The sequence below is a fragment of the Oncorhynchus mykiss genome, chromosome 12 (assembly GCF_013265735.2).
Source record: "Oncorhynchus mykiss isolate Arlee chromosome 12, USDA_OmykA_1.1, whole genome shotgun sequence".
Taxonomy (NCBI): domain Eukaryota; kingdom Metazoa; phylum Chordata; class Actinopteri; order Salmoniformes; family Salmonidae; genus Oncorhynchus; species Oncorhynchus mykiss.
In genome coordinates this window covers 37,712,869-37,740,454 of record NC_048576.1, presented here as the reverse complement: position 1 = coordinate 37,740,454, position 27,586 = coordinate 37,712,869, and the positions used below count along the sequence as shown (strand labels likewise).

The following is a 27,586-nucleotide window of genomic DNA, read 5'->3' as shown; positions in this document are numbered from 1 at the left end:
TATTTTTGCTATAGTTTACCAAGCATACGGTAGGTGGCGGCATGCACCTCTATAGCTAGTTTGCAGACCGCCATAATACCATAGAAGAAGACGGAACGTAAACTACTCAACATGGAGACAGCAGTTGATAAACTGGAGGCGATGGTAAGCTTTTACAACCACTTTAATTTCTAAACCAGCGAAAGTAAAACTATGCTCCTAGTCTTTAGATGCGAGGCGGCTTTTCTGTGGTCAATTAGCTATTTGAGGAAATGCGTCAAAAATAGGAATGCAACGTTAGCAAAGTGAGAGGAGCTAAATAAAAAAAATCTGCCATTTTCGTAGGAAAAAAATATTTCCAGGAAAAGAACCACAAACATACCATTGTAGCTAAGTGTTTTCTGCAATGAAAACCAAAATGCAAAAAAAATTTCGCTTGTGTCACGTTGCCCATGTTCAGTGTTTATTTAGGTAGTTAGCTATCTCGATGTCTTGTTTGCCACACGTTTCACACTGAGTACGACAGACTGCGCCTGCAAAGAGGACATAAATTAGACGATGTCCCCGCGCTCGCTCTTCGTCTTACGTGGTCGTTCATGTTGTACGTGGTCGTTCATGTTTAAAAGCGAAATTTCACGCAATCAATTGAAAGTTGTACACACATTCGTTGTTAGCCAATCGAAAGATAAAGGAGACAGTTTGCAATGTCTGATCAACGATAACATTTGTGGGTGTTCCAATCACGGCCCTTATTAAACGTACAATATGCAACTGTTACAAACTAGCCAGATTGGGCACCCCAAGTTATTTCAACGTGGACATTTGGGTAGTATTTGGTTGAGACATTGAACAATGAGATTTCAATATTTTATTCACTCACTCAAAGTCAACCAGAAGTTTGTTGAATCTCAATGTGGTATCACTTAGTCTGATTTAATCAGGCTGTAATACACAATAAATTGGTATATAGGTCCTGAGACATTTATGTAGAGTATTAGGTAAATGTTCCATACAAGCCAGAATGTTTTAATACAATTACATTTAAACTTGCTCTACCGGTTGTCTGTGCAGTTTGTCCTTCTGCTGCTAGAAAATTGAGACAATATCGACAGAGTAATGTTATTTGTGCTGAGCGATTTATCCAACATGTTTTATTTTTGGTTCAATTATTTGCATTTTTTTTCTGTGAGCTTAATGCACACATTGAACAGTTTCTCTATAGATAAATACAATCCAGCCTGAACTGTGCAATGTAGTAGAAAGTTGTAGTTTCCAACAGGCCAATATTCTACATAGTTTAGTGCAACAAAATGTGGTAATTAATTATAATAGCTAGGTTTCCATCCAATTGGCTACAGATCTTCATGCAAGTATTCTTAAGTCTGCATGAAGAAAATATACATGTTTTCCCTCCAGTGGTGTGTTTCCACCAAACTGACTTGTTGCAGAGAACTCAGTGCATGACACAACTTACATTTTGTGTGCACTTTCATGTACCGAATAGAATGGTTTCTGTCTCATTTTCAACTCTACCAGTAGTTTTGTCAGAAACTGTTGAATAGCAAAGGTGCCTACTCTGGTCTTGGCATATGTGCTCTAGTCAACAACTCACAGATACAGAGCGAGAGCATCAATCATGTATTTATTATCGATCCCCAATTGCCAACAGCTACTCTTCCTGGGGACTGGCAAAATTAAGGCAGTTATACAATTTTTAAAACGTTACAGAATTCACAACACACTGTGTGCCCTCAGGCCCATACTCTACTACCACATATCTACAATTCCATATCCATATGTACGTGTGTGTATAGTGTGTATATTATCATGTGTGTGTTTATGCATGTGTCTGTGCCTATGTTTGTGTTACTTCACAGTCCACGCCATTCTGTAAGGTGTACATTTTTACCTGCTTTTTTAATCTGATTCTACTGCTTGCATCAGTTACCTGATGTGAAATAGAGTTCCATGTAGTCATGGCTCGAGTACTTTGTGCCTCCCATAGTCTGTTCTGTATTTGGGGACTGTGAAGAGACCTCTGGTGGCATGTCTTGTGGGGTATGCATGGGTGTTCTGTCACCAGAATAAGACCTTTGATCATTATTGGAAAGGAGCATCAACTTCATAGTGTGCACTTTCAACACCCTGTGAAGTTTGTCATAACTTACTTCATCTGTAGCCTAATAAACTGCATAGTTTCCTGAGTTGTAGTGGGAGGACCAGACACTATATCATCGCATGTCTCCAGGTTTGCATCGATATTATGGTTATTATATCAGTATTTGCATATAAAGGCAACCGCCATTTCTCGCATAATACATTTTACCGAAACAAAGATCCCACCATGTCCAATGAACAAATTATCTGTTGGCATTTATAAAATTGTACCAAAACTTTTCCAACTTTTCCATCACATCTGTTGTGATAATAAAATATAAAAAATACGGTATGACTTTACTGTCGATGGAAACATGGTTACTGACCAAAATCCCTTGCACATCTAGTTGTCCGGTCTGTTTATTTTATGCCTGCTATGGAAGAGAAGTGCATGATCATGAGGGAATATAGAGAGCACCTACCTATTGCTTCGCCAGGTATCTACCTGAAAATACACAATCAAAGTGAATGATAGTTAGTATTCAGAAGTTGTAAAAGTTTGCCTGATTTACTTTGAAGAACTACAAAATAGAGATGAGAAGGTGACATGAAATGAAATAATAAAGCCATCAAGTAAAACAAATGTAATATAAACAACTGTAATATTTTATTAAAGTATTGTGAATAAAATATGGTAAATAATTGATAAGCATGGGCCTCCCGGGTGGCGCAGTGGTTAAGGGCGCTGTACTGCGCCAGCTGTGCCATCAGAGTCCTGGGTTCGCGCCCAGGCTCTGTCGTAACCGGCCGCGACCGGGAGGTCCGTGGGGCGACGCACAATTGGCCTAGCGTCGCCCGGGTTAGGGAGGGCTTGGTCGGTAGGGATGTCCTTGTCTCATCGCGCACCAGCGACTCCTGTGGCGGGCTGGGCGCAGTGTACGCTAGCCAAGGTGGCCAGGTGCACGGTGTTTCCTCCGGCGCATTGGTGCGGCTGGCTTCCGGGTTGGATGTGCGCAGCGGCTTGGTTGGTTGTGTATCGGAGGACTCCCGTACAGGAGTTGTAGCGATGAGACAAGATAGTAGCTACAACAATTGGATACTACGAAAAAGGGGTAAAATTAAAAATAAAAAAAATGTGATAAGCATTCATGGGCAGTCACTACCATCATGGGAATTATTAATTGCTTTATTCTGTTACAGCATTCAACCAAAATAATGGAAATCGAAAACCGTGATAATTTTTTTTACCAAAAAGACCAAAACCAAACCTACTTCAAAAATAACTAATCGCTCAGCACCTAGTGTTATTAACCTGACTTTCAGTACACTGGTCTGTATATTGGTTTGTACATCCAGGTTTTTATTTTCAATACTGATGCAATTCGCACAGTGACAAACACTTGCACACTATGGCCTGGCCTAAATGAACCACAGACCAAATGGCAAACACTTCCAGCTGATTGCGAGGAAACGTGCTTCGGGAGACTACTTTCGGTTACATTCGACTATGTTTACTTACATATTGTGCAAAGAGTCGAGATTGATAATAAACGTCAGAACCTACAGTCCTCAGAAAGTGGGTAAACAACACTTTCCTGTGACCCTATCTACACCTACCACCAAAAGGACCAACAGCATGTACAACAGGTAAAGTAACCTCAAATGTTATTTTATTCAACATTCTGGCTTATAGAGACTATTAGTGGTGTCAAGATTCGACTCCTAAGATTCAGTATTTTTGGAACGAAGGATACTGAGTTGTATACGTAGGCTACTTCCGAGAACACAATCTCGTGGGTTAGCGAGGGGAGGGGCACAGCCCCTAGGTAGGTAGGTAGGCAAGTCAACCACCAGGCACACAGTCAGAACTGTGCATCGGTAATCAAAAGCTGTATTTTGCAATTTCTTGGCTTGCAATGTCTCGCAAGTTCACTAAAGTAAGCAGGGGCTAGCTATGATTAGGTTACGGAAAACTATTTTACATGCAACGGACTGAAGACTGAACACACACTGGCATCTTTTATAGCGAAGAGATAGATCAGGCGACCCAGCGAGGAAGAGAGGAGGGGGAAGGCAGACAGTTGGAACTGTGCGCATAGGCTAGGCCTATATATTTGATGATTTGTATCTCGCAATGCCTCGTAAATTCACCACAAGTATGTTAAAGTATAGATTAGGCTATCAATGAGTATGGCTAAACTACTCTACACTGTGGCAGTGAATTGAAAATGAACAAACGTGTCAATTTAATTAGACCTAAATATGCAATAAAAATAATTGTACTTATAGCTTATTTAGTGAAACCCTGGCTGTTTTCTGTCCTAGGCAATAGATAGCAACGCAGGGCATCCCCAATTTCCCCACTGAGCCCTATCCTACATAAGTATTCAGACCCTTTGCTAGGAGACTTGAAATTGAGCTCAAGTCCATCCTGTTTCCATTGATCGTCCTCTAGATGTATCTACAACTTGTTTGGAGTCCACTTATGGTAAATTCAATTGATTGGACATGATTTGGAAAGGCACAACCCTGTCTATACAAGGTCTCACAGTTGACAGTGCATGTCAGAGCAAAAACCAAGCCATATGAGGTCAAAGGAATTGTCCGGAGAGCTCAGAGACAGGATTGTGTCGAGGTACAGATCTGGGGAAGGGTACCAAAAAAATTCTGGTCCCGAAGAACACAGTGGCCTCCATCATTCTTACATGGAAAAGTCTGGAATCACCAAGACTCTTCCTAGATCTGGCCACCCAGCCAAACAGCAATTGGGGGAGAATGTGACCAAGAACCCAATGGTCACTCTGAGAGGGCTCCAGAGTTCCTTTGTGGAGATGGTTGTTCTTCTGGAATGTTCTCCCATCTCTGCAGTGCTCCACAAATCAGGCCTTTGTGGCCAGACAGAAGCCACTCCACAGTAAAAGGCACATGACAGCCCGCCAAAAGGCACCTAAAGACTCTCAGACCATGAGAAATAAGATTCTTTGGTCTGATGAAACCAAGATTGAACTCTTTCGCCTGAATGCCAAGCGTCACGTCTGGATGAAATCTGGCACTATCCCTACGGTGAAGCATGGTGGTGGCAGCATCATGCCGTGGGGATGTTTTTCAGCGGCAGGGACTGGGAGACTAGTCCGGATCAAGGGAAAAATGAACGGAGCAGAGTACAGAGAGACACTTGATGAAAACCTGGTCAGGACCTCAGACTGGGGCGAAGGTTCACCTTCTAACAGGACAATGACCCTAAGCACACAGCTAAGACAATGCAGGAGTGGTTTTGGGACAAGTCTCTGAATGTCCTTGAGTGGCCCAGCCAGAGCCCGGACTTAAACCCGATCGAACATCTCTGGAGAGAACTGAAAATAGCTGTGCAGCAACGCTCCCATCCAGCCTGACAGTGCTTGAGAGGATCTGCAGAGAAGAATGAGAGCAATTCCCCATATACAGGTGTGCCAAGCTTGTGGCGTCATACCCAAAAAGACTAAAATCACTGCCAAAGATGTTTAAAAAAAAAAAAAGTATTTAGTAAAGGGTCTGAATATTTATGTAAATGTGATATTACATTAAAAAAAAATTGTAATGTCTGTTACGTTGCAATGGGGAAAAAGTCAAGTGGTCTGAATGTTTTCCGAATGCACTATGGCACATATGTCAGAGTCAAGGCCCGCGGGCCACATCCGGCCCGCAAGAAGGTTTTTTACGGCCCCTGGGACGATCTTGATTTATTATTAGAACCGGCCCGCAGCAAGCCGGCAGCCCGCAGATCTTTTACACGCACCAATACTACATTTCCCACAATGCAAAGGTGACGCACCGAGCAGTAGGCTGCTTCATTTCAATATTTATTGGCACAGCAGTCGTCAGCATCACAGTAAAATTAACTTTCAGATACCCATCAAAAATGGCAAAACGGAAGGTGGATACTGAGAACCGGGGGTTTCAAACAAGGTGGGAGTCGGAGTATATGTTCACGAAGGTAGCTGGAAAACCTGTGTGTCTTCTGTGTGGAGAAAGTGTGGCGGTACTGAAAGAGTATAATCTGAGACGACATTATGAAACGAAACACGCGGACACACACGCGGACGCAACTGTCAAGGCCAGTTTTATTTTGGCAGAAGAGATCGCTAAATCAGCCCGGCCATTTACGGAGGGGGATTTCATCAAAAACTGCATGATTAAAGTTTGTGACGAAGTTTGCCCAGAAAAAAGGCAACTCTTTTTAAATGTGAGTCTGAGCAGAAACACCATTGCCGAGAGAGTAGACCAGTTGTCCATCAATCTAAAAGAGCAGCTTGTGAAAAAGGGAAAAGATTTTATTGCATATTCCTTGGCTGTGGATGAGAGCACCGACATTTCTGACATTGCCCAGTTGTCAATTTTCATCCGCGGAGTGGACTCCAACCTAAGCGTGACAGAGGAGTTTTTGGCTTTACGTCCTATGCATGGCACAACTACGGGGCATGATTTGTATGAAGAGGTGTCAAGATGTGTAAATGAGATGGAGCTGCCTTGGGAAAAACTCGTGGGTTTGACAACCGACGGAGCACCTGCGATGTGTGGACACAGGAGCGGACTGGTGGCGAAGATACGGGAAAAGATGCAAGAGGAAAACGCGACAGGTGAGCTGACAGCTTATCATTGTATCATACACCAGGAAGCGTTGTGCGGTAAAGCCTTGAAAATGGAGCATGTAATGAGCATCATCACGCGCACAGTTAACTTTATCAGAGCCAAAGGTTTGAATCACCGCCAGTTCAAGGCATTTCTGACGGAGTTAGAAACGGAGCATGGTGATTTGCCTTATCACACAGAGGTGCGATGGCTAAGCCAGGGAAAGGTGCTTCAAAGATGTTTCGAGCTTCGTGAGGAGATTTGTCTGTTCTTGGACAGCAAAGGGAAAGACACAACACAACTCCGAGACGAAATGTTTCTGTGTGAAATGGCTTTTCTGTGTGACATTACGAGTCATCTGAATGCAATAAACTTGCAGCTGCAGGGTCGGGATCGTGTCATCTCTGATATGTACAGTACAGTGAAGGCATTTAAAACCAAACTGACTCTGTGGGAGACGCAGATGCGGAAAGAAAATTTGAGCCACTTTCCCAGCTGCCAGACCATGAAAGAGAAGCTCTCTACCAGTGCGTTCCCGAGCACACAGTTGGCTGATAAAATAGGTATGCTTGCCGCTGACTTTCGACGCCGATTTGCTGACTTTGAAGCACAAAAAAGCAGGTTGGAACTGCTCGGTAACCCATTTGCTGTTGACGTGGAAAGCTCACCACCAAACCTCCAAATGGAGTTGATTGACCTCCAATGCAATGATGCACTGAGGGCAAAATATGCGGCAGTGGGTGCTGCGGAGTTCGCCCGTTTCCTCCCCGGCACAATGCCCCAGCTGCGCATCCAGGCTGCTCAAACGTTGTCTATGTTTGGCAGCACATACCTGTGTGAACAACTGTTTTCTTTGATGAACCTGAACAAAACATCACACAGAAGTCGACTTACTGCTGAACACCTCCACTCAATTCTGAGGATTTCTTCAGCTCAGAGCCTTACCCCGAACATTGATGAACTTGTGGAAAAGATGGGACACCACCAAGTATCACCCTCAACCTCAAACAAGTGAACATTACTGTGCAATCACATATTTAGAGTTTTTACTCAGTTCAAGTTTAAAAGTTAAAATTTAATATTTGTTTTCACTGCATGTTACTTCTCCTTAAACAAAGTGTTGTTTTTGATTAATAGATTTTTGCACTTTATTTTTTTGTATTTCAATCCAATTATATTTTAAAAATATTTCAGTTGAGTGGATGATAGAAAATTGCTATTATTGTTTTTTCTTTGAAGTAAATTTAGCCCACTTTTGCTAAAATAGAAAATATAGTCTACTGATGGTGCCTTGAATACCGGTTTCTTTCATTTAATGTTCATGTTATGGGGATATTTATATAAAGGAAATTTGTCTTTTGTGTCTGTTGAAAATTAAAGATTACTGACAGAGCCATAAGAAAATATTGCTTTATTTATCTGATCATATTGTAATATATTTGTTAGGTTTTCAGTAGGTTCAATTAGGTTCACTAGACTATATGCGTCATTTAAAATTTTTTCAATGAACATTCGAACAGTCCGGCCCTCGTCTTGTAGCTGATTTTTTTATTTGGCCCTCCGTCCATTTGACTTTGACACCCCTGCACTATGGTATCGCATCGAGACAAGTAAACTCAAGATATTGAGCGATAGCATCACTCTGGTCCAAAATATGGTAAAAGAAAACCGATTGAATTGTTTTAAAAAGATTATGATGCTTATATGGTATTTCCAAAGATATTTATATAGGTCTTCTGATCTAAACATTTTGACAATGGAGTAGTGAACTGCTGCTTTCAGTGTAGCAAAGCCCATGATTAACACCTGCTTCATTGGTCAATCATACCATTGGATAGTGGAGAGAACCTTTTAAACAGAAGCTTGAAATCTGTGGGTCAGTTGTTAAAAAAGTATTTTTAGAGGGTCATTATCAGCAACCATCACTCCTGTGTTCCAGTTAGCTAATCCAAGTTTATCATTTTTAAAAGGCTAATCGATCATTAGAAAACCCTTTTGCAATTATGTTAGCTGAAAACTGTTGTTCTGATTAGAGAAGCAATACAACTGTCTTTCTTTAGACTTGTTGAGTATCTGGAGCATCAGCATTTGTGGGTTCGACTACAGGCTCAAAATGGCCAGAAACAAAGACCTTTAAAAAAAAAAAAAAAACTTGTCAGTCTATTCTTGTTCTGGGAAATGAAGGCTATTCCATGTGATAAATTGCCAAGAAACTGAAGATCTGGTACAACGCTGTGTACTACTCCCTTCACAGAACAGCGCAAACTGGCTCTAACCAGAATAGAAAGAGTGGGAGGCCCCGGTGCACAATAGTCTACCAACTATAACTTTCCTGTGTATTTCAGATGGAATCAAGGCATTAGAATGTACCAGCAAAACATTCTTAACCTGGGTGGGATCTGGCAAATGTTTCTATTTGGCTGGCTACTCAATGTGCTTGTGCAAAACACTGTTCTTTATTTTTGGTTGAGATGAAGATGTGAATCCAACATATTAATGAGTAACTAGAAGATTACATTTGAAGTTTGAAACCCAAGGCCTACAGTGGATTCAGAAAGTATTCAGACCCCTTGACTTTTTCCACATGTTATGTTACAGCATTATTCTAAAATGGATTAATCTACACATATAATGAAAAAGCAAAAACAGGTCTTTCATGCTAATATTCTAGAATATGCATCAAAGAAAATAATTTTTTTCCCACCAGTGGTTTTTCTGCTAAACTGACTTGTAGCAGATAGAAATGAGTGCGTGAAGTAGTGCACATGGACATTTTTTGCTTAAGTTTTCATGTACAGAATAAAAATCTAAGTTTGTACTGATAAGTTTTGTCACAAACATTTGTGTTAAGTAGCAAATGTGCCTGCTTTTGTCTTGGCAGTTGCGCTATAGCCAATAGCTCTCAAATTCAGTGCGGGTAGGCTGTAGAGGTTGACCAATTATGATTTTTCAACGCCGATACCGATTATTGGAGGACCAAAAAAGCTAATGCCGATTTAATCGGACAATTTTTAAAATGTATTTGTAATAATGACAATTACAACAATACTGAATGAACACTTATTTTAAAATCAATTTAGCCTCAAATAAATAATGAAACATGTTCAATTTGGTTTAAATAATGCAAAAACAAAGTCTTGGAGAAGAAAGTAAAAGTGCAATATGTGCCATGTAAGAAGGCTAACATTTAAGTTCCTTGCTCAGAACATGAGAACATATGAAAGCTGGTGGTTCCTTTTAACATGAGTCTTCAATATTCCCAGGTAAGAAGTTTTAGGTTGTAGTTATAGGACTATTTCTCTCTATACGATTTGTATTTCATATACCTTTGACTATTGGATGTTCAGATTGGCACTTTAGTATTGCCAGTGTAACAGTATAGCTTCCGTACCTCTCCTCGCTCCTACCTGGGCTCGAACCAGGAACACAACGACAACAGCCACCCTCGAAGCAGCGTTACCCATGCAGAGCAAGGGGAACAACTACTCCAAGTCTCAGAGCGAGTGACGTTTGAAACGCTATTAGCGCGCACCCCGCTAACTAGCTAGCCATTTCACAACACATCGTTACACCAGCCTAATCTCGGGAGTTGATAGGCTTGAAGGTTTGAATGAATGCTTATGAGCCTGCTGGTGCCTACCATCTCTCAGACTGCTCTATCAAATCATAGACTTAATTATAACATAATAACACACAGAAATGCGAGCCGTACGTCATTAATTTGGTCTAATCCGGAAACTATCCTCTCAAACAAGACGTTTATATGTCTCCAATTTTATTTCAGGACTGATAACACAGGATAAGAGGAATCCATTATGTTGTGTCTGTCTGTCCAGTGCCCCTTTTATATTGTCCTACTGGTGACCCTGTAATGAAAGCAGTGCAATGTTAAAAGGGCATTGGCCAGGGATTATTCCCTAGGAGGTTTTGTAAGGTGTAGGTGTGAACCTTTGCTCAACAAAGCTGTTTGCAGGTGCTCTGACTTCATTGCACTACTGTATTGGACAGCTAGCAGTGCAATAGTATTGTCAAAGCATCTGAAAGCAGCAAAGACCACTTTTGGAAGCCGCAAAAACTGTAGGACAAAGTGGTGAAAGCTGCCACTCTCCTCACCAAAGGGGGGGGATTCAGACCGGAGTTACTCGCTTAAATGGAACTTTATTCCCTTTTCTCTGTGCACGTATTCTGACCTTGAACTTAAGCATTGGACAACTCATGTGTCAGCCAGTTATTCATTTGGGGTGGAGATCACAGAAACACCATATTCTGATCTTGTCTTAATTCCACGACCTTAACACGCAAGGAAACCATGAATAAGGTCGATCAACCTGTCAGTTCCATTTGAAAAAACAGCTTTGCTGTTATGTCTATTGGGGAAATAATAATCTCTCTGCACTGTAATTTATAAATTGATAAGAGCTATTGATGAGACCTAGGTAATCCGTTTACAAAGAAAATTGGCACAGGAGGGTAGTGCGTTTTTTATTTTCCCCCCTGATTTACATTTGCCATTTTGCAGGTTTTACTATTATGTCTTCCATATAGCCAAATGTTTTCATCCACTTGTATGCGCCTCCATTATCGAGGTGGTTTGGTACTTCCCTTGTGCACTACGCTTTTCTGAGCGCTTACTATACCACGGGTCAATGTAGTCTACCAGTTGACTGTCTAGCCTGCCCTCTATCCATAGTGGTAGGTGGATCGTTTGTCCAGATCTGCAATAGGTTAACTAGCGGTCATACCACAAACAAAATTATACAAATCTGCAACAGTTTTCAATATACAGTGCATTTGGAAAGTATTCAGACCCCTTGACATTTTCCACAATTTATTACTTTACTGTTGCAGTTCTAAAATCTATTACATAGGTCCCCCCCTCAATCTACATACAATACCCCATAATGACAAAGCAAAAACTGTTTTTTAGATTTTTTGGTGAAAAAAAAAAAACTGAAATATCACATTTACATAAGTATTCAGACCCGTAACTCAGTACTATAAAGCACCTTTGGCAGCGATTACAGCCTTGAGTGTTCTTGCGTATGACGCTACAAGCCCACCTGTATTTGGGGAGTTTCTCCCATTCTTCTCTGCAGATCCTCTCAATCTCTGTCAGGTTATATGGGGAGCATCGCTGCATAGATAATTTCAGTTCTTCAGATGTGTTCAAGTCCGGGCTCTGGCTGGGTCTCTCAAGGACATTCAGAGACTTGTCCCGAAGCCACTCCTGCATTGTTTTGGCTGTGTGCTTAGGGCAGTTATCCTGCTGGAAGGTGAACCTTCGCCCCAGTCTGAGGTGCTGAGCGCACTGGATCAGGTTTTCATCAAGGATCTCTCTGTACTTTGCTCCATTCATCTTTCATCTCCCTGTCACTGCCGCTGCTACCACCCTGCTTCACCGTAGGGATGGTGCCAGGTTTCCTCCAGACATGATGCTTGTTATTCAGGCGAAAGAGTTCAGTCTTGGTTTCATTAGACCAGAGAATCTTGTTCCTCATGGTCTGAGAGTCCTTTAGGTGCCTTTTTGCAAACTCAATGGAAACAGGATGCACTTGAGCTCAATTTTGAGTCTCATAGCAAAGGGTCTGAATACTTATGTAAATACGTTATTTCTGTTTTTATACATATGCAAACATTTCGAAACTTGTTTTTGCGTTGCCATTATTGGGTATTGTGTGTCAATTGTGGAGGATTTTTATTTAATAAATTTTAGAATAATGCTGTAATGTAACAAAATGTGAAAAAGGGGAAGGGTTCTGAATACTTTCCGAATGCACTGTATATTCATCCACAAGATGGAGGAGCAGCGGAGAGGCCAGGTGCGTCATTGCACATGAAAGAACAGTGAAGACAGGTCGTTTAAAAAGCTCCCCTATTGCTCTTTCGGGACAATACAATTATACTAATTAAACTAGCCTACAACACCAAAATCCAATGACAAATTGCATTATTGTTTTCAAGTGAGTACAATTCTCTAGCTTGTAAACTGCAGTGAAAATGTAATTTGAATAATTACCAAAAGCCCTGTTATTTGAATGTTTCATTCCATTTGGATCAGTTGTGAGTCTACTCTCAACAGATTATAGAAAGTTACAGTAGCAGGACAGTCTGGCTGTATTTTTACTTGTGATACTGATGCGCTGTCTGTTGTGATCATCCTTCTCCAAAGTCGTCCTGTGGCCTATGCTCCCAGCAAGCCCAGTTATTCAGGAAAGCTTAATACTCGTTCTTCCTCCTTTCTGATCCGAGAGGCTATTCCTTGACCTAGAACCGAATGCTTCAATATAGCCTACATATTTGTCATTTAACTTTTAGAATGTATTACCTTTTTGTGTGAGGCATAAACATAACTAGTCATAATGTTTGATTAGCATACAGGCTGCTTCAAAAGTCTCCTATCTGCTCACGCTCATCCATTCCACTCGATTATAATTCCAGCATCCAAACTGAGCAACGGCCGTCCTATTAATGGAAAGAGACATCTGTTACTAAACATAAAGGTTTAATGACATTCTGAGATTGTCAAATCAAGCCTTTAATACTGAGTAGGGAGTATTTTCTGTTTGTCGAGATTTGACATACTCTACCTGATTGTGGTGTTGAAAATGCAAACCATGATGATAAGTCGGTAATCGGTATGCAGTTATGCGTTGCTTATTGGGTGTGTGTGGTGCGTTGGAACAGAAACCTGTTAGTGGAAAATTTGTTGCATATATTTTACATAAATATATGGGAGACCAGATGCTGCTGGAAAGGCATTCTTCCCTCTGGTCTAAGTAGATCCCAGGGCAGTGAAGGGGACCATTGCTCTGCGTAGGGTGCTGTTTTTTTGATGAGATGTTAAACGGGTGTCCTCACTAAATATCATATGGCACTTATGGCATCATAAGAGTAGGGGTGTTAACCCCGGTGTCACGGCTAAATTCCCAACCTGGCCTATTCCATCATGGCCACCTAATCATCCCTCTCATTCCTAATTGGCATATCACTCCTCTCCACTTTGTGTGGTGAGCATTCTGCCACAAAAAAAGTTGCTGTGCATAACCCAGGTGGTGGTGGATGAGGTGAGTTTCCCCCTTACCGCCCAGACTTTTTAATTATTATTATACATTTTTTTTAACGATTTCTATCATATTGTATTAAATATTAGCCACTGTCAGTAATAACCACATACAGTACATAATAACTGGCACTTTAGTGCAGTGATTTTTAGTTTCCTTAAATTTATAGCCTAAATGTATCATTTCATTCCATTGTTAGTTTACCTTTCTTTCCTCTGTCACGTTCGTGTGGTTGTTTTTGAAGGTTGCGAGTAATAGTGGATCATATAAGCCTAAAGTATTACATGTAGCCTATTTAAATCATTTTTATTTTGTATTAGGATTCCCAATTAACTGCAGCCGAGGCAGTGGCTACTCTTCTTGGGGTCCAAACAGGAAACAACATAACAAATAAAATACATAATATGCATAAATTATAAATAGCACTACAGACGTGGCCAACATTTTTGAGAATGACACAAATATGAATTTTCACAAAGTCTGCTGCCTCAGTTTGTGTGATGGCAATTTGCATATACTCCAGAATGTTATGAAGAGTGATCAGATGAATTGCAATTAATTCCCTATAAGTCCCTATTTGCCATGCAAATTAACTGAATCCCCGAAAAACATTTCCACTGCATTTCAGCTCTGTCACAGAAGGACCAGCTGGCATCATGTCAGTGATTCTCTCGTTAACACAGATGTGAGTGTTGACAAGGACAAAGCTGGAGGTCACTCTGTCATGCTGATTGAGTTTGAATAACAGACTGGAAGCTTCAAAAGGAGGCTGGTGCTTGGAATCATTGTTCTTCCTCTGTCAACCATGGTTACCTGCAAGGAAACATGTGCCGTCATCATTGCTTTGCACAAAAAGGGCTTCACAGGAAAGGATATTGCTGCCAGTAAGATTGCACCTAAATCAACCTTTATCGGATCATCAAGAACTTCAAGGAGAGCAGTTACCAGTACAGAGCTTGCTCAGGAATGGCAGCAGGCAGGTGTTAGTTGCATCTGCACGCACAGTGAGGCAAAGACTTCTGGAGGATGGCCTGGTGTCAAGAAGGGCAGCAAAGAAGCCACTTCTCTCCAGGAAAAACATCAGGGACAGACTGATATTCTGCAAAAGGTACAGGGATTGGACTGCTGAGGACTGGGGTGAAGTCATTTTCTCTGAATCCTCTTTCTGATTGTTTGGTGCATCTGGAAAAAAGCTTGTCCGGAGAAGACCAGGTGAGCGCTACCATCAGTCCTGTGTCATGCCAACAGTAAAGCATCCTGAGACCATTCATGTGTGGGGTTGCTTCTCAGCCAAGGGAGTGGGCGCACTCACAATTTTGCCTAGGAACACAGGCATGAATAAAGAATGGTACCAACACATCCTCCAAGAGCAACTTCTCCCAACCATCCAGGAACAGTTCGGTGACGAACAATGCCTTTTCCAGCATGATGGAGCACATTTCCATAAGGCAAAAGTGATAACTAAGTGGCTCGGGGAACAAAACATCGGTATTTCGGGTCCATGACCAGGAAACTCCCCAGACCTTAATCCCATTGAGAACTTGTGGTGTCTTGTGTGATACTGATGTGTCGACTGCTTGAACAGACTGTTCGGTACCCTCAACACCTCGCACAAATCACAAAATTGTCCAAGTTCAACTTTTCCCCTGATGCCTTGAGATGGATGAAATCATACCTTGAAGGCAGAACTCAGTGTGTCAGAGTGAGCAATGAGCTGTCGCCCACTCGTAGCTGTGATGTGGGCGTGCCCCAAGGGTCAATACTGGGGCCCCTCCTGTTCAGCCTGTACATTAATGATCTGCCTTCTGTCTGTACTGGGTCTGAAGTTCAAATGTATGCAGATGATACATTGATATATGTGCATGCAAAGAGCAAACAACAAGCTGCACAAGAACTCACTACTGTAATGGTCCAGGTTACAAAGTGGCTCAGTGACTCGTGTTTGCATCTCAATGTGAAAAAAACTGTTTGCATGTTCTTCACAAAGAGGGCAACAGATGCTACTGAGCCAGATGTCTATGTGTCAGGGGAGAAGCTCCAGGTGGTATCCGATTTTAAGTACCTTGGCATCATACTTGATTCCAACCTCTCTTTTAAAAAGCATGTGAAAAAGGTAATTCAAATAACCAAATTCAACCTAGCTAATTTCCGATTTATACGAAATTGTTTGACTACAGAGGTAGCAAAACTGTACTTCAAATCTATGATACTCCCCCACTTAACATACTGCTTGACTAGTTGGGCCCAAGCTTGCTGTACAACATTAAAACCTATTCAGTCTGTCTACAAACAGGCTCTCAAAGTGCTTGATAGGAAGCCCAATAGCCATCATCATTGTCACATTCTTAGACAGCATGAGCTCTTGAGTTGGGAAAATCTTGTGCAATACACCGACGTATGTCTTGTATTCAAGATCCTTAATGGCCTGGCTCCCCCTCCACTCAATATTTTTGTTAAACAGAAAACCCAGACATATGGCAGCAGATCCACAAGGTCTGCCATGAGAGTTCTCCTAAGGAAAAGCACCTTTAGTAAATCTGCATTCTCTGTGAGAGCTTCCCATGTCTGGAATACACTGCCATCAGACACACATAACTGCACCACATATCACACTTTCACAAAATGCTTGAAGACATGGCTAAAGGTCAATCAGATTTGTGAACATGGTCCCTAGCTGTGTGTTGCCGCTTTCCATGTTGTCTGTTGTCTGTAGCTTGTGAGGTGTGGAAACACTTTGTTGCTTTTATGAATTTTGTCTTGCTGCTTTTTGTTTTATGTTGCTCTGTCTGTATGCTACGTCTTGCTTGTCCTATGTTGCTCTGTCTGTATGCTATGTCTTGCTTGTCCTATGTTGCTATGTCTTGCTTGTTCTATGCTGCTATTGTCTATATTGTAATTGTTTTTAATAACCTGCCCAGGGACTGCGGTTGAAAATTAGCCGGCTGGCTAAAACCGGCACTTTTGCTGAAACGTTGATTAATGTGCACTGTCCCTGTAAAAATAAAAAATAAACTCAAACTCAAAGATCAATAGTGACAGTCAATCTCTCCTCAACATTGAGCCAGGAGAGATTGACATACCCCTTCCATGTACATCTAAGTGCAATATGTGCTGCTTTGTTTCGGACCAACTACAATTTGCCTATGTCCTTCCTTGCTTCACCTGGCCACACAACTGGACAGTAGTCCAGGTGCAACAAAACTAGGGCCTGTACGACCTGTAGCTGAAATATCAAGAAAGCAGAGCAACACGTTATCATGGAGAGACCTCTTCCCATTTTAGTAACCATTGAGTCTATGTTTTGACCATGATTGTGTGCTATCTAGGATGACACCCAGCAGTTTAGTCTCTTCAACTTGCTCAATTCAAGAATAGATCCAGATGAGGTTTAGGGTTAAGCGAGGGATTTGTCCTAAAAATTATGCTTTTTAGATATTTAGCACCAGCCTATTGCTAGTTACCGATTTATAAAACTGACTGGAGATCCATATTGAGTGTCAGTTACTTATTTTACTGTTGCAGCTGATGTGTATACTGTGAAGTTGTCAGCGTACATAGACACAGGCTTTATTCAAGGTCAGTGGAAGGTTATTAGTAAACACAGAAAACAATAATGGTCCAAGCCAGCTGCCCTGCGGCACACCACACTACACCAAATTTTCATTAGAGAGGGTTCCATTAAAGAAAACCCTCTTCGATTGAATAGGTAACTGTCCATCCATGATAAAGCAGAGGATGTTAATCCATAACACCTATGTTTTTTCAGCAATATGTTATGCTCCACTGAAATCTAACATAACAGCTCCCACAATCTCAGTAATTTACCATCCAGGTTGTCGGTTCCAGGTGGTTTGTCCTTTTTATCGATGGCAATATTTTTTTCAACTCTTCCACACTAGCTTTGCGGAATTTATTGCTACAGTCTTTCATTATTTGGCCCGTTGAAGATGAAGGCTCAGTGTTTGTTGTTTGCATGTCATGCCTAAGTTTCTGCTAATCTTGTCAACCAAAAAATAAAAAACCCCAAGCGTCTATTGAGGCTCCGGTGCGTCAATCTATGTAACATAATACAAAGAATTCCCATCAAAATCTCTCAGTTTAAGCTTGAGATACAGTTGAAGTCGGAAGTTTACATACACTTAGGTTGGAGTCATTAACTTGTTTTACAACCACTCCACACATTTCTAGTTAACAAACTATAGTTTTGGCAAGTCGGTTAGGACATCTACTTTGTGCATGACACAAGTAATTTTCCCAACAATTGTTTACAGACAGATTATTTCACTTATAATTCACTGTATCACAATTCCAGTGGGTCAGAAGTTTATATGCACTAAATTGACTGTGCCTTTAAACAGCTTGGAAAATTCCAGACATCATTTGAGTCAATTGGAGGTGTACCTGTGTATGTATTTCAAGGCCTACCTTCAAACTCAGTGCATATTTGCTTAACATCATGGAGAAATGAAAATAAATCAGCCAAGACCTCAGAAAAACACGTGTAGACCTCCACAAGTCTGGTTCATCCTTGGGAGCAATTTCCAAACACCTGAAGGTACCATGTTCATCTGTACAAACAATAGTACGCAAGTATAAACACCATGGGACCACGCAGCCATCATACCGCTCAAGAAGGAGACACGTTCTGTCTCCAAGAGACACTTTGGTTCGAAAAGTGTAAATCAATCCCAGAACAACAACAAAGGACCTTGTGAAGATGTTGGAGGAAACGGGTACAAAAGTATCTATATCCACAGTCCTATATATCCAAAGTCCTATATCGACAACTTGAAAGGCCGCTCAGCAAGGAAGAAGCCACTGCTCCAAAACCGCCATAAAAAAGCCAGACCATGGTTTAAAGCTTGGTCGCAAATGGGTTTTCCAAATGAACAATGACTCCAAGCATACTTCCAAAGTTGTGGCAAAATCTATTAAAGACAACAAAGTCAAGGTATTGCAGTGGCCATCACAAAGCGCTGACCTGCCCACAAATTCTATAATATTGAGAACTGAAAAAGCGTGTGTGAGCAAGGAGGCCTACAAACCTGACTGTTACACCAGCTCTGTCAGGATGAATGGGCCAAAATTCATCTATTGTGGGAAGCTTGTGGAAAGCTACCGAAAACATTTGACCCAAATTAAATATTTTAAAGGCAATTCTACCAAATACTAATTGAGTGTATGTAAACTTCTGACCCACTGGGATTGTGATGAAAGAAAGAAATAAAAGCTGAAATATATTTTTCTCTACTATTATTCTGACATTTCACTTTCTTAAAATAAAGTGGCGATTCTAACTGGCCTAAGACAGGGATTTTTACTAGGCTTAAATTTCAGGAATTGTGAAAACCTGACTTTAAATATATTTGGCTAAGGTGTATGTAAGGTTTCGACTTCAACTGTACATACACACACTGCATTCGGAAAGTATTCATATCCCTTTTCCCCACTTTTTTTTAATGTAACCTTATTCTAAAATAAAAAATTTTCCATCAGTATACACCATACAATACCACAATGACAAAGTGAAAACAGGTTTTTAGAAATGTTTGCACATTTTTTATTTACGTAAGTATTCAAACCCTTTGCTATATGACTCAATTGAGAACCGATGCATCCTATTACCATGATCATCCTCAGTGTTTCTACAACTTGACTAGGGTCCAGCTGTGGTAAATTCAATGGATTGGACATGATTTGGAAAGGCACATACCTGTCAATCTGAGATCCCACAGTTGACACTGCATGCCAGAGCAAAAACCAAGCCATGAGGTTGAAGGAATTGTCTGTAGAACTCCGAGACAGGATTTTGTGAAGGCACAGATCTCGGGAAGGGTTCATAAAAAATGTCTGCATCATTAAAGAACACAGTGGCCTCCATCATTCTTAACTGGAAGAAGTTTGGAATCACCAAGACGCTTCCTAGAGCTGGCCGCACTGCCAAACTAAGCAATTGGGGGAGAAGGGCCTTGGTCAGGGAGGTGACCAAGATCCCTATGGTCACTCTGACAGAGCTCCAGAGTTCCTCTGTGGAGATCGGAGAACCTTCCAGAAGGACCGCCATGTCAGCAACACAGCCTTGTTAACTAGTAAAGAGTAGCCTACAGCACAGCCCACAGTAAAAGGACCTAAAGGACTTTCAGACCATGATAAACAATATTCTCAGGTCCGATGAAACCAAGATTGAACTTTTTAGCCTGAATGCCAAGCATCACATCTGTAGGAAACCTGGCAGCATCATGCTGTGGGTATGTTTTTCAGCGGCAGGGACTGGGAGACTAGTCAGGATTGAGGGGAAAGATGAATGGCCAAAGTACAGAGATCCTTGTTGAACCTGCTCCAGGGCGTTCAGGACTTCAGACTGGGGCGAAGGTTCACCTTCCAACAGGACAATGACCCTAAGCACACGGACAAGGCAGGAGTTGCTTCAGGACTTTGTGTTTTTAATTTAAATAACACATTTTCAAACATTTTTTAAAACCTGTTTTTGATTTGTCATTATGAGGTAATGTGTGTAGGTTGAGGAAATATATATTTATTTTAAATTTTAGAAAAAGTCTAACTTTACAACGTGGAAAAAGTCAAGGGGCCTGAATACTTTTGAATGCACTGTACCTCTCTGTTGAGATCTCATACATTATCAAGTCTTTCCCACATTATCCAGATCCTGACTGTTGGGACTTGTGTGAAGTTGCTATAGACCACCAAGAATAGTCTATATGGAACATAGACCATACATTGCTGTTCAAACCTGGAGCCTAGCGCATGGTTCACAACAACTGAATTGTTTTCATCAGTTCCATGAGGATTAGGGTAGATTTATTGTACACTTTTCCTCCATTTTCAAATATTTCATGAATTGAACAATTGAATATGGTACCTTTTCAGGATGAATCAAACCACTGTATTTATGATTCACCAAAACATTTTGTGCGTAAATGCTTTCCCACCCTGTTTATGTTTGATTCATTAACACTTTCCTAACCCTAAATAGTCTAAAAGATCTGAGTATTTTTAGATCTACCAATTAGAGCTGAAAAGGAGACTGTAATTAGATGGCTTTCTTTCATTGATCCCTATTCTGAGCTCTTTCTCAGCGTATATTCTAATGAATCTGTCGCGAAAATTCAAATTAAAGGTACATTGTATTTGAATGGATGTCTTTAGATAAATGTCCTGAAAACCCCTTTGAATGGAAACTTAACAAAGAAATCTGTGGGCTAGCAAGTGGGAGAGTTTTCAGCTGTTGAATAAAATTTTAATCAGTGGGGTCCACACCTGCAAAGCCCATTGCGCACCTGCATAAGGTAAGTCTGAATACCGACTACTGAAGCGCTTAAATCAGCCTTAAATTAAATTAGCCCTGCAAAGCCCATTGCACCTCAAGGAATGGATGTGCTTATAATTAGGAATTAGAACTCTGGAATAGGCATAGGTGCGATTGGGGGGGGTTGTTATTTCATTAAAATCTGCAGTGAAGATCAATGGTCTTATTAATTCAGGCAGAGTCCAACTGAGCAATAATCTTACTCTGCAGGAGAGGGAATGACGAGAAATCTATCAAAGAAAGTCAAACTTTTGTCCCCATCAGTCAGCTTCCATTTCTCATTAGGAGGAGGATCTACCTAAACTTCCAAAAATGGACAGTTATTTGTATTTAAATGTTCTCTCTTTCATACCTTGTGAATATGTTTTGTGTTACGTGCCTATTGAACTCAACCCCAATTATTTTTTCCCCCACTCCATTTTGACAAAACATTTGATTGATCCCAAGTCCTGAAACCCTATAGTGAAATGTTGCTTTTAGGGTTTCAGTGTTTTGGTTAAAGCCTCACAGAAGGCACTATGAGTCTCTCAACTATTTCATCATGCACAGGAGGCAACAGTTTTGTGGCCGAAGTCTTCAACAGATGTGGTTGATTATTTCACTCATTTTGTTTACCATATCATATGGAGACAGAAACATAAACCTTTTACCTAAACATAAGTAGACATAGTTGCAAATTATTAAATCCTTCCAATATAAATAAAAAAGCTATTTCGTTACGAATTGAACTTTAATTAAATGAGTTGACTCTTCACATGGGATGATTTCACTGAACAACAAAATGAAGGGAATATTGAATGATCCCCAATGATCCATCACATCTCCCACAACATTTTCAACATACAGTGGGGCTATACTAAACCCAAAAATTAAACATGTAAAGATCCAAAAGGGGGTTTTCCAGCTAGCTTAACATGCAGGGGATTTCAACTTTCCAATGTAGACTCTTAAGTCCACATTGCCACTCAATTGCCTCATCCTTTATATACAGTGGGGCAAAAAAGTATTTAGTCAGCCACCAAATGTGCAAGTTCTCCCACTTAAAAAGATGAGAGGGCTGTCATTTTAATCATAGGTACACTTCAACTATGACAGACAAAATGAGGGAAAAAAATCCAGAAAATCACATTGTAGGATTTTTAATGAATTTATTTGCAAATTATGGTGGAAAATAAGTATTTGGTCACCTACAAACAAACAAACAAACAAGCAAGATTTCTGGCTCTCACAGACCTGTAACTTCTTCTTTAAGAGGCTCCTCTGTCCTCCACTCGTTACCTGTATTAATGGCACCTGTTTGAACTTGTTATCAGTATAAAAGACGCCTGTCCACAACCTCAAACAGTCACACTCCAAACTCCACTATGGCCAAGACCAAAGAGCTGTGAAAGGACACCAGAAACAAAATTGTAGACCTACACCAGGCTGGGAAGACTGTATCTGCAATAGGTAAGCAGCTTGGTTTGAAGAAATCAACTGTGGGAGCAATTATTAGGAAATGGAAGACATACAAGAACACTGATAATCTCCCTCGATCTGGGGCTCCACGCAAGATCTCACCCCGTGGGGTCAAAATGATCACAAGAACGGTGAGCAAAAATCCCAGAACCACACGGGGGGACCTAGTGAATGACCTGCAGAGAGCTGGGACCAAAGTCTACTATCGCGAACACTACGCCGCCAGGGACTCAAATCCTGCAGTGCCAGACGTGTCCCCCAGCGTAAGCCAGTACATGTCCAGGCCCGTCTGAAGTTTGCTAGAGAGCATTTGGATGATCCAGAAGAAGATTGGGAGAATGTCATATGGTCAGATGAAACCAAAACAGAACTTTTTGGTAAAAACTCAACTCGTCGTGTTTGGAGGACAAATAATGCTGAGTTGCATCCAAAGAACACCATGGCTTTTGGCCCAAAAATATTATGAAAAGCCGATTTTTAAATAAAAATTACAGGGAGAAAGGAAAATGCATTGCAAAATAATGCTTTTTAATTGATGGAAATACCAATCGATGGAAATGGATTTGACTGTCATGCTTATCGGTCTATAGGTTCAATTGCATAATTTTGTGTCATTTAAATTGGCCTGTGTGTGTGTATCTGTTTTAGTCATCGTTTATCTTAATTATCCTACACGCACAACAAGCGGGATTTCTCCTGCTGCTCCACGGGTTATTGTTGCTGGAGTAAAACATGCTTTATAAACATACACCAAGTCCCTTTTCACCCTTCAATGACCCCAACATATAAACTCAGCAAAAAAAGAAACGTCCTCTCACTGTTACGACACTTTGCAACCATAATTCATAGTATTGACAGATCTGCACATGCAATGATTTTCCGTGTGTAATAATGATTGTGTAAGGCTTGTAGTACACTAAACCAACTGTCCTTTCAGTTCCAGAAGGCAGAGGCTGACATGGAGTACATGGAGAAGCGGCTACGACTGGATTTCCTGACTAATGTTCCAGAGAACAGTGCAGCAGAGGTGAATACACCACAGTACTGAGTTACAAACATGTCCTCAGAACAGAAGTCACCCAACCCCTTTCCACTCTATCCACAAAAGGCAATGCTACAGTGTATATAATATATCTCTGAACTTCTGCCATGCAGAGAGTGTAGCCAACATTCTGTTAAATCAATATGACTCACGTTCTCGTGACCACAGGAAAACCCTGTGAAGCTGCTGGAGAACCTGTCAGCCATCAAGACGAGGCATGCGGCCCTGTGCACACAAGTGCAGGAGATCGCAGCCGAGCAGAAGCAATCAATGGACTCCATACGAGTGCACCTCGACACCACTGTGCAGCTGGTGCAACAGTTACAGCAGGCTGCTGACGTTGAGGTAGACTTCCCTCTACATACATCCGACAATGTCAACCAACTCTTCAATGTTAAAGGGTGGTTTAAATCATGTGCAATTCAGAATTAATATTTGCACTTGTACTGTTTTGTAGCTTCCTACACTGACTGAGACGGAGCAGGAGTCTGCAGAGTTCCTTGGTTTATCAGTCAATCAAAACACAGCAGCGGTAAGTCCATTTGCTGGAGCTAAGGTGTCATTGCGTACAGGAGCAGAGTGTGTGGAGGAACGGTATTTCACAGACGTCATTCTGTGTAACACTGACATTGTATGGGCACTACTTTTGATTGTCCAATTTTACGGCCCATGGTATTCAGAGAAATATATAGCTTTTCTGCTCAGGATTTCTCAACTCTTTCCTTCAGTGAAATGTTATGGTCGTCTTGTAATATCCCAGTAGTACAATATATTGTAATATGCCAATGTTTGTCTGTTAACAGGTACCGATGTCTATGGAGCTTCAAGCCCAAGAGCTGCCTCGGTGTAAGTAATGGTTAACCCCAAGTCTCCCCTCTGCATATGTCTTAGACACAAACCTCTATTGAAGTCATTTGTAACCAACATATTATGTACATAGCTAAATAGGAAATGTTCAATTTGGAGAATTTATATTGATACTATAACAGCCAACAATGACACAACATCCCTCCTCAAGGAATCCATGTGAAACCCAAAAAAGGGCTGAAGCGACTGAAGCGAACGTGAGTGTGTTCTGTCCACAGCCTCGAGGGAGGGCGAGTTTGAGGAGCTGAGTGAAGCCACACTGGAGGCAGTGCCGTGCAGCATGCGTGCCAACGTCAAGCTGGCCAACCTCAATGCCTTCTACAAGCAGCTGCACGAGTACTTCTCCTTCAGAAAAAACAGGTCAGACGAGTCATGTTCGTGCTGAGATGCATATACCTTTACACAGAACCCCCCCAGTTGTCAAGGCAATGTCCGAATTGTTTTAAATCTGAACAGTTAACTGCTGGACCAGAGTCATATGAATGTTTAGTAAGTTGTATGCATTTTGTGGATGTTCTTGCAAGTTCCAACTTTGCCACTCTTTCTCCAGTGGTGCCCTCAGTTTGCAGAAGATGAAGCAGATGAACATGAAGGTTAGCGACGCCAAGCTGAAAACGTTGCAGCACCTCTCTCTCATTGAGCTAGACAAGAAAGGGCATGTTCGTCTGCTAATGTGAGACTGAGGAACCTGCATAGCCGAGAGGCTAAAATATAAGACCCCACCGCACTATGTGATGAAAAGTGACTGATTCTGCCCATCTCTCCTTGTCCATTTGCTAGGCATATTAGCCTCATTGAAGGGTTTTCAGTTGAATCCTCATGCCTACATATGCTGTGGTTCGATTTTAATTTGCTAGATATTTTTCTTAAATGACACCCCAGAATCTTCTTTCAAAAGGAATTGACATCAGAAGCAAGAATTCCAGATGGGATCAAGTCATCACATGTTTCTAGGGTGTTGTAAGTAGAAGGTTGTTGGGCCATATTGTAAATTAAGGTGCACTATTTTTGTAAAGAGTTTAATGTTGGATAAGTACAGTGCCTTGCGAAAGTATTCGGCCCCCTTGAACTTTGCGACCTTTTGCCACATTTCAGGCTTCAAACATAAAGATATAAAACTGTATTTTTTTGTGAAGAATCAACAACAAGTGGGACACAATCATGAAGTGGAACGACATTTATTGGATATTTCAAACTTTTTAAACAAATCAAAAACTGAAAAATTGGGCGTGCAAAATTATTCAGCCCCTTTAAGTTAATACTTTGTAGCGCCACCTTTTGCTGCGATTGATTACAGCTGTAAGTCGCTTGGGGTATGTCTCTATCAGTTTTGCACATCGAGAGACTGAAATGTTTTCCCATTCCTCCTTGCAAAACAGCTCGAGCTCAGTGAGGTTGGATGGAGAGCATTTGTGAACAGCAGTTTTCAGTTCTTTCCACAGATTCTCGATTGGATTCAGGTCTGGACTTTGACTTGGCCATTCTAACACCTGGATATGTTTATTTTTGAACCATTCCATTGTAGATTTTGCTTTATGTTTTGGATCATTGTCTTGTTGGAAGACAAATCTCCGTCCCAGTCTCAGGTCTTTTGCAGACTCCATCAGGTTTTCTTCCAGAATGGTCCTGTATTTGGCTCCATCCATCTTCCCATCAATTTTAACCATCTTCCCTGTCCCTGCTGAAGAAAAGCAGGCCCAAACCATGATGCTGCCACCACCATGTTTGACAGTGGGGGTGGTGTGTTCAGGGCGATGAGCTGTGTTGCTTTTACGCCAAACATAACATTTTGCATTGTTGCCAAAAAGTTCAATTTTGGTTTCATCTGACCAGAGCACCTTCTACCTTCTTCACAACAGTATCTCGGACCTGCCTGGTGTGTTCCTTGTTCTTCATGATGCTCTCTGCGCTTTTAACGGACCTCTGAGACTATCACAGTGCAGGTGCATTTATACGGAGACTTGATTACACACAGGTGGATTGTGTTTATCATCATTAGTCATTTAGGTCAACATTGGATCATTCAGAGATCCTCACTGAACTTCTGGAGAGAGTTTGCTGCACTGAAAGTAAAGGGGCTGAATAATTTTGCACGCCCAATTTTTCAGTTTATGATTTGTTAAAAAAGTTTGAAATATCCAATAAATGTCGTTCCACTTCATGATTGTGTCCCACTTGTTGTTGATTCTTCACAAAAAAATACAGTTTTATATCTTTATGTTTGAAGCCTGAAATGTGGCAAAAGGTCGCAAAGTTCTTTCGCATGGCACTGTATGTAGTGTTTTCTGGCTTATGTATCAGCCAAATACATTTCACCTGTAAATATGTGATGAACGATTTAATGCCACTGGCTTTCCAACTGTATTGTACGTCTTGTGTCGAGTGTCAATGAATTTTATGAGCATTCATTAAATTGAAATATTCCCTCTGCCCAGGTACCCAATCAAAAATAAATTTAACAAGGCGTGCAAACATGTATTAGCATCTCAATGTACAGTTTAAAGTCTCTTTCTCCCAAGTATGTAAAACAATTACTTAAAATTTAACAGGAACTTTAAATGAATCCATAAAAGTTTAAAAATGCAGATGCAAACAAACCATTACATTGGTTGATTTAAGTTTGCTTTTGTGTTGATAAAATCTGATCAATGGGTAATGCACTAGGGCAGAGTGAAATTACAATAGGTAACACATGAATATATTAACAGTAGTGATGGTAAATGAATTAAAAACAGTTATGATAAGTTATCAGAATTGCAGAACCAAAGAATACATGTATTGTCATGCCACATGTTTAAGTGCTTAAAAAATACAATAGTTTTTACCACCAAAAGGATCCATTTTCAAACAGGTGAGTGAATTGTAGTGGAGAATGTTAGAACATAATCAACAGAATGGTCGAATTGTAGTACATTCCACAGTGAGTCCATGCAACTTATGTGACATTTGTAACATATTTACACTTGCCATAACAAAGGGGTTGAACACTTATTGACTGAAGACATTTCAGCTTTTCATTTTTTCATTTGTAAAAATGTCAAATTTGACATTATGGAGTATTATGTGTAGATCAATGACACATCTCAATTTAATCCATTTAAAATTCAGGCTGTAACACAATAAAACGTGGAAAAAGTCAAGAGGGGT

General features: G+C 40.9%; 1 protein-coding gene across 2 annotated transcripts; it reads left to right on the top strand.

Annotated features, from left to right (window-relative positions):
• Positions 1-27,028, top strand: ska2 (spindle and kinetochore associated complex subunit 2). Of its 2 annotated transcripts, XR_005034968.1 has the most exons (8): positions 1-144; positions 23,468-23,557; positions 23,741-23,917; positions 24,030-24,104; positions 24,376-24,418; positions 24,658-24,799; positions 24,990-25,337; positions 26,685-27,028. XR_005034968.1 is itself a non-coding variant. In XM_021623670.2 (7 exons), the coding sequence occupies exons 1-7, from the start codon at positions 112-114 to the stop codon at positions 25,114-25,116; spliced, it is 687 nt and encodes a 228-aa protein (XP_021479345.2). In that variant the 5' UTR covers positions 1-111; the 3' UTR covers positions 25,117-25,592. The 2 variants fall into 2 exon arrangements, 1 of the variants encoding a protein (XP_021479345.2); XM_021623670.2 differs by lacking the exon at positions 26,685-27,028 and having other exon boundaries at positions 24,990-25,592.
• Positions 27,029-27,586: the final 558 nt, after the last annotated feature.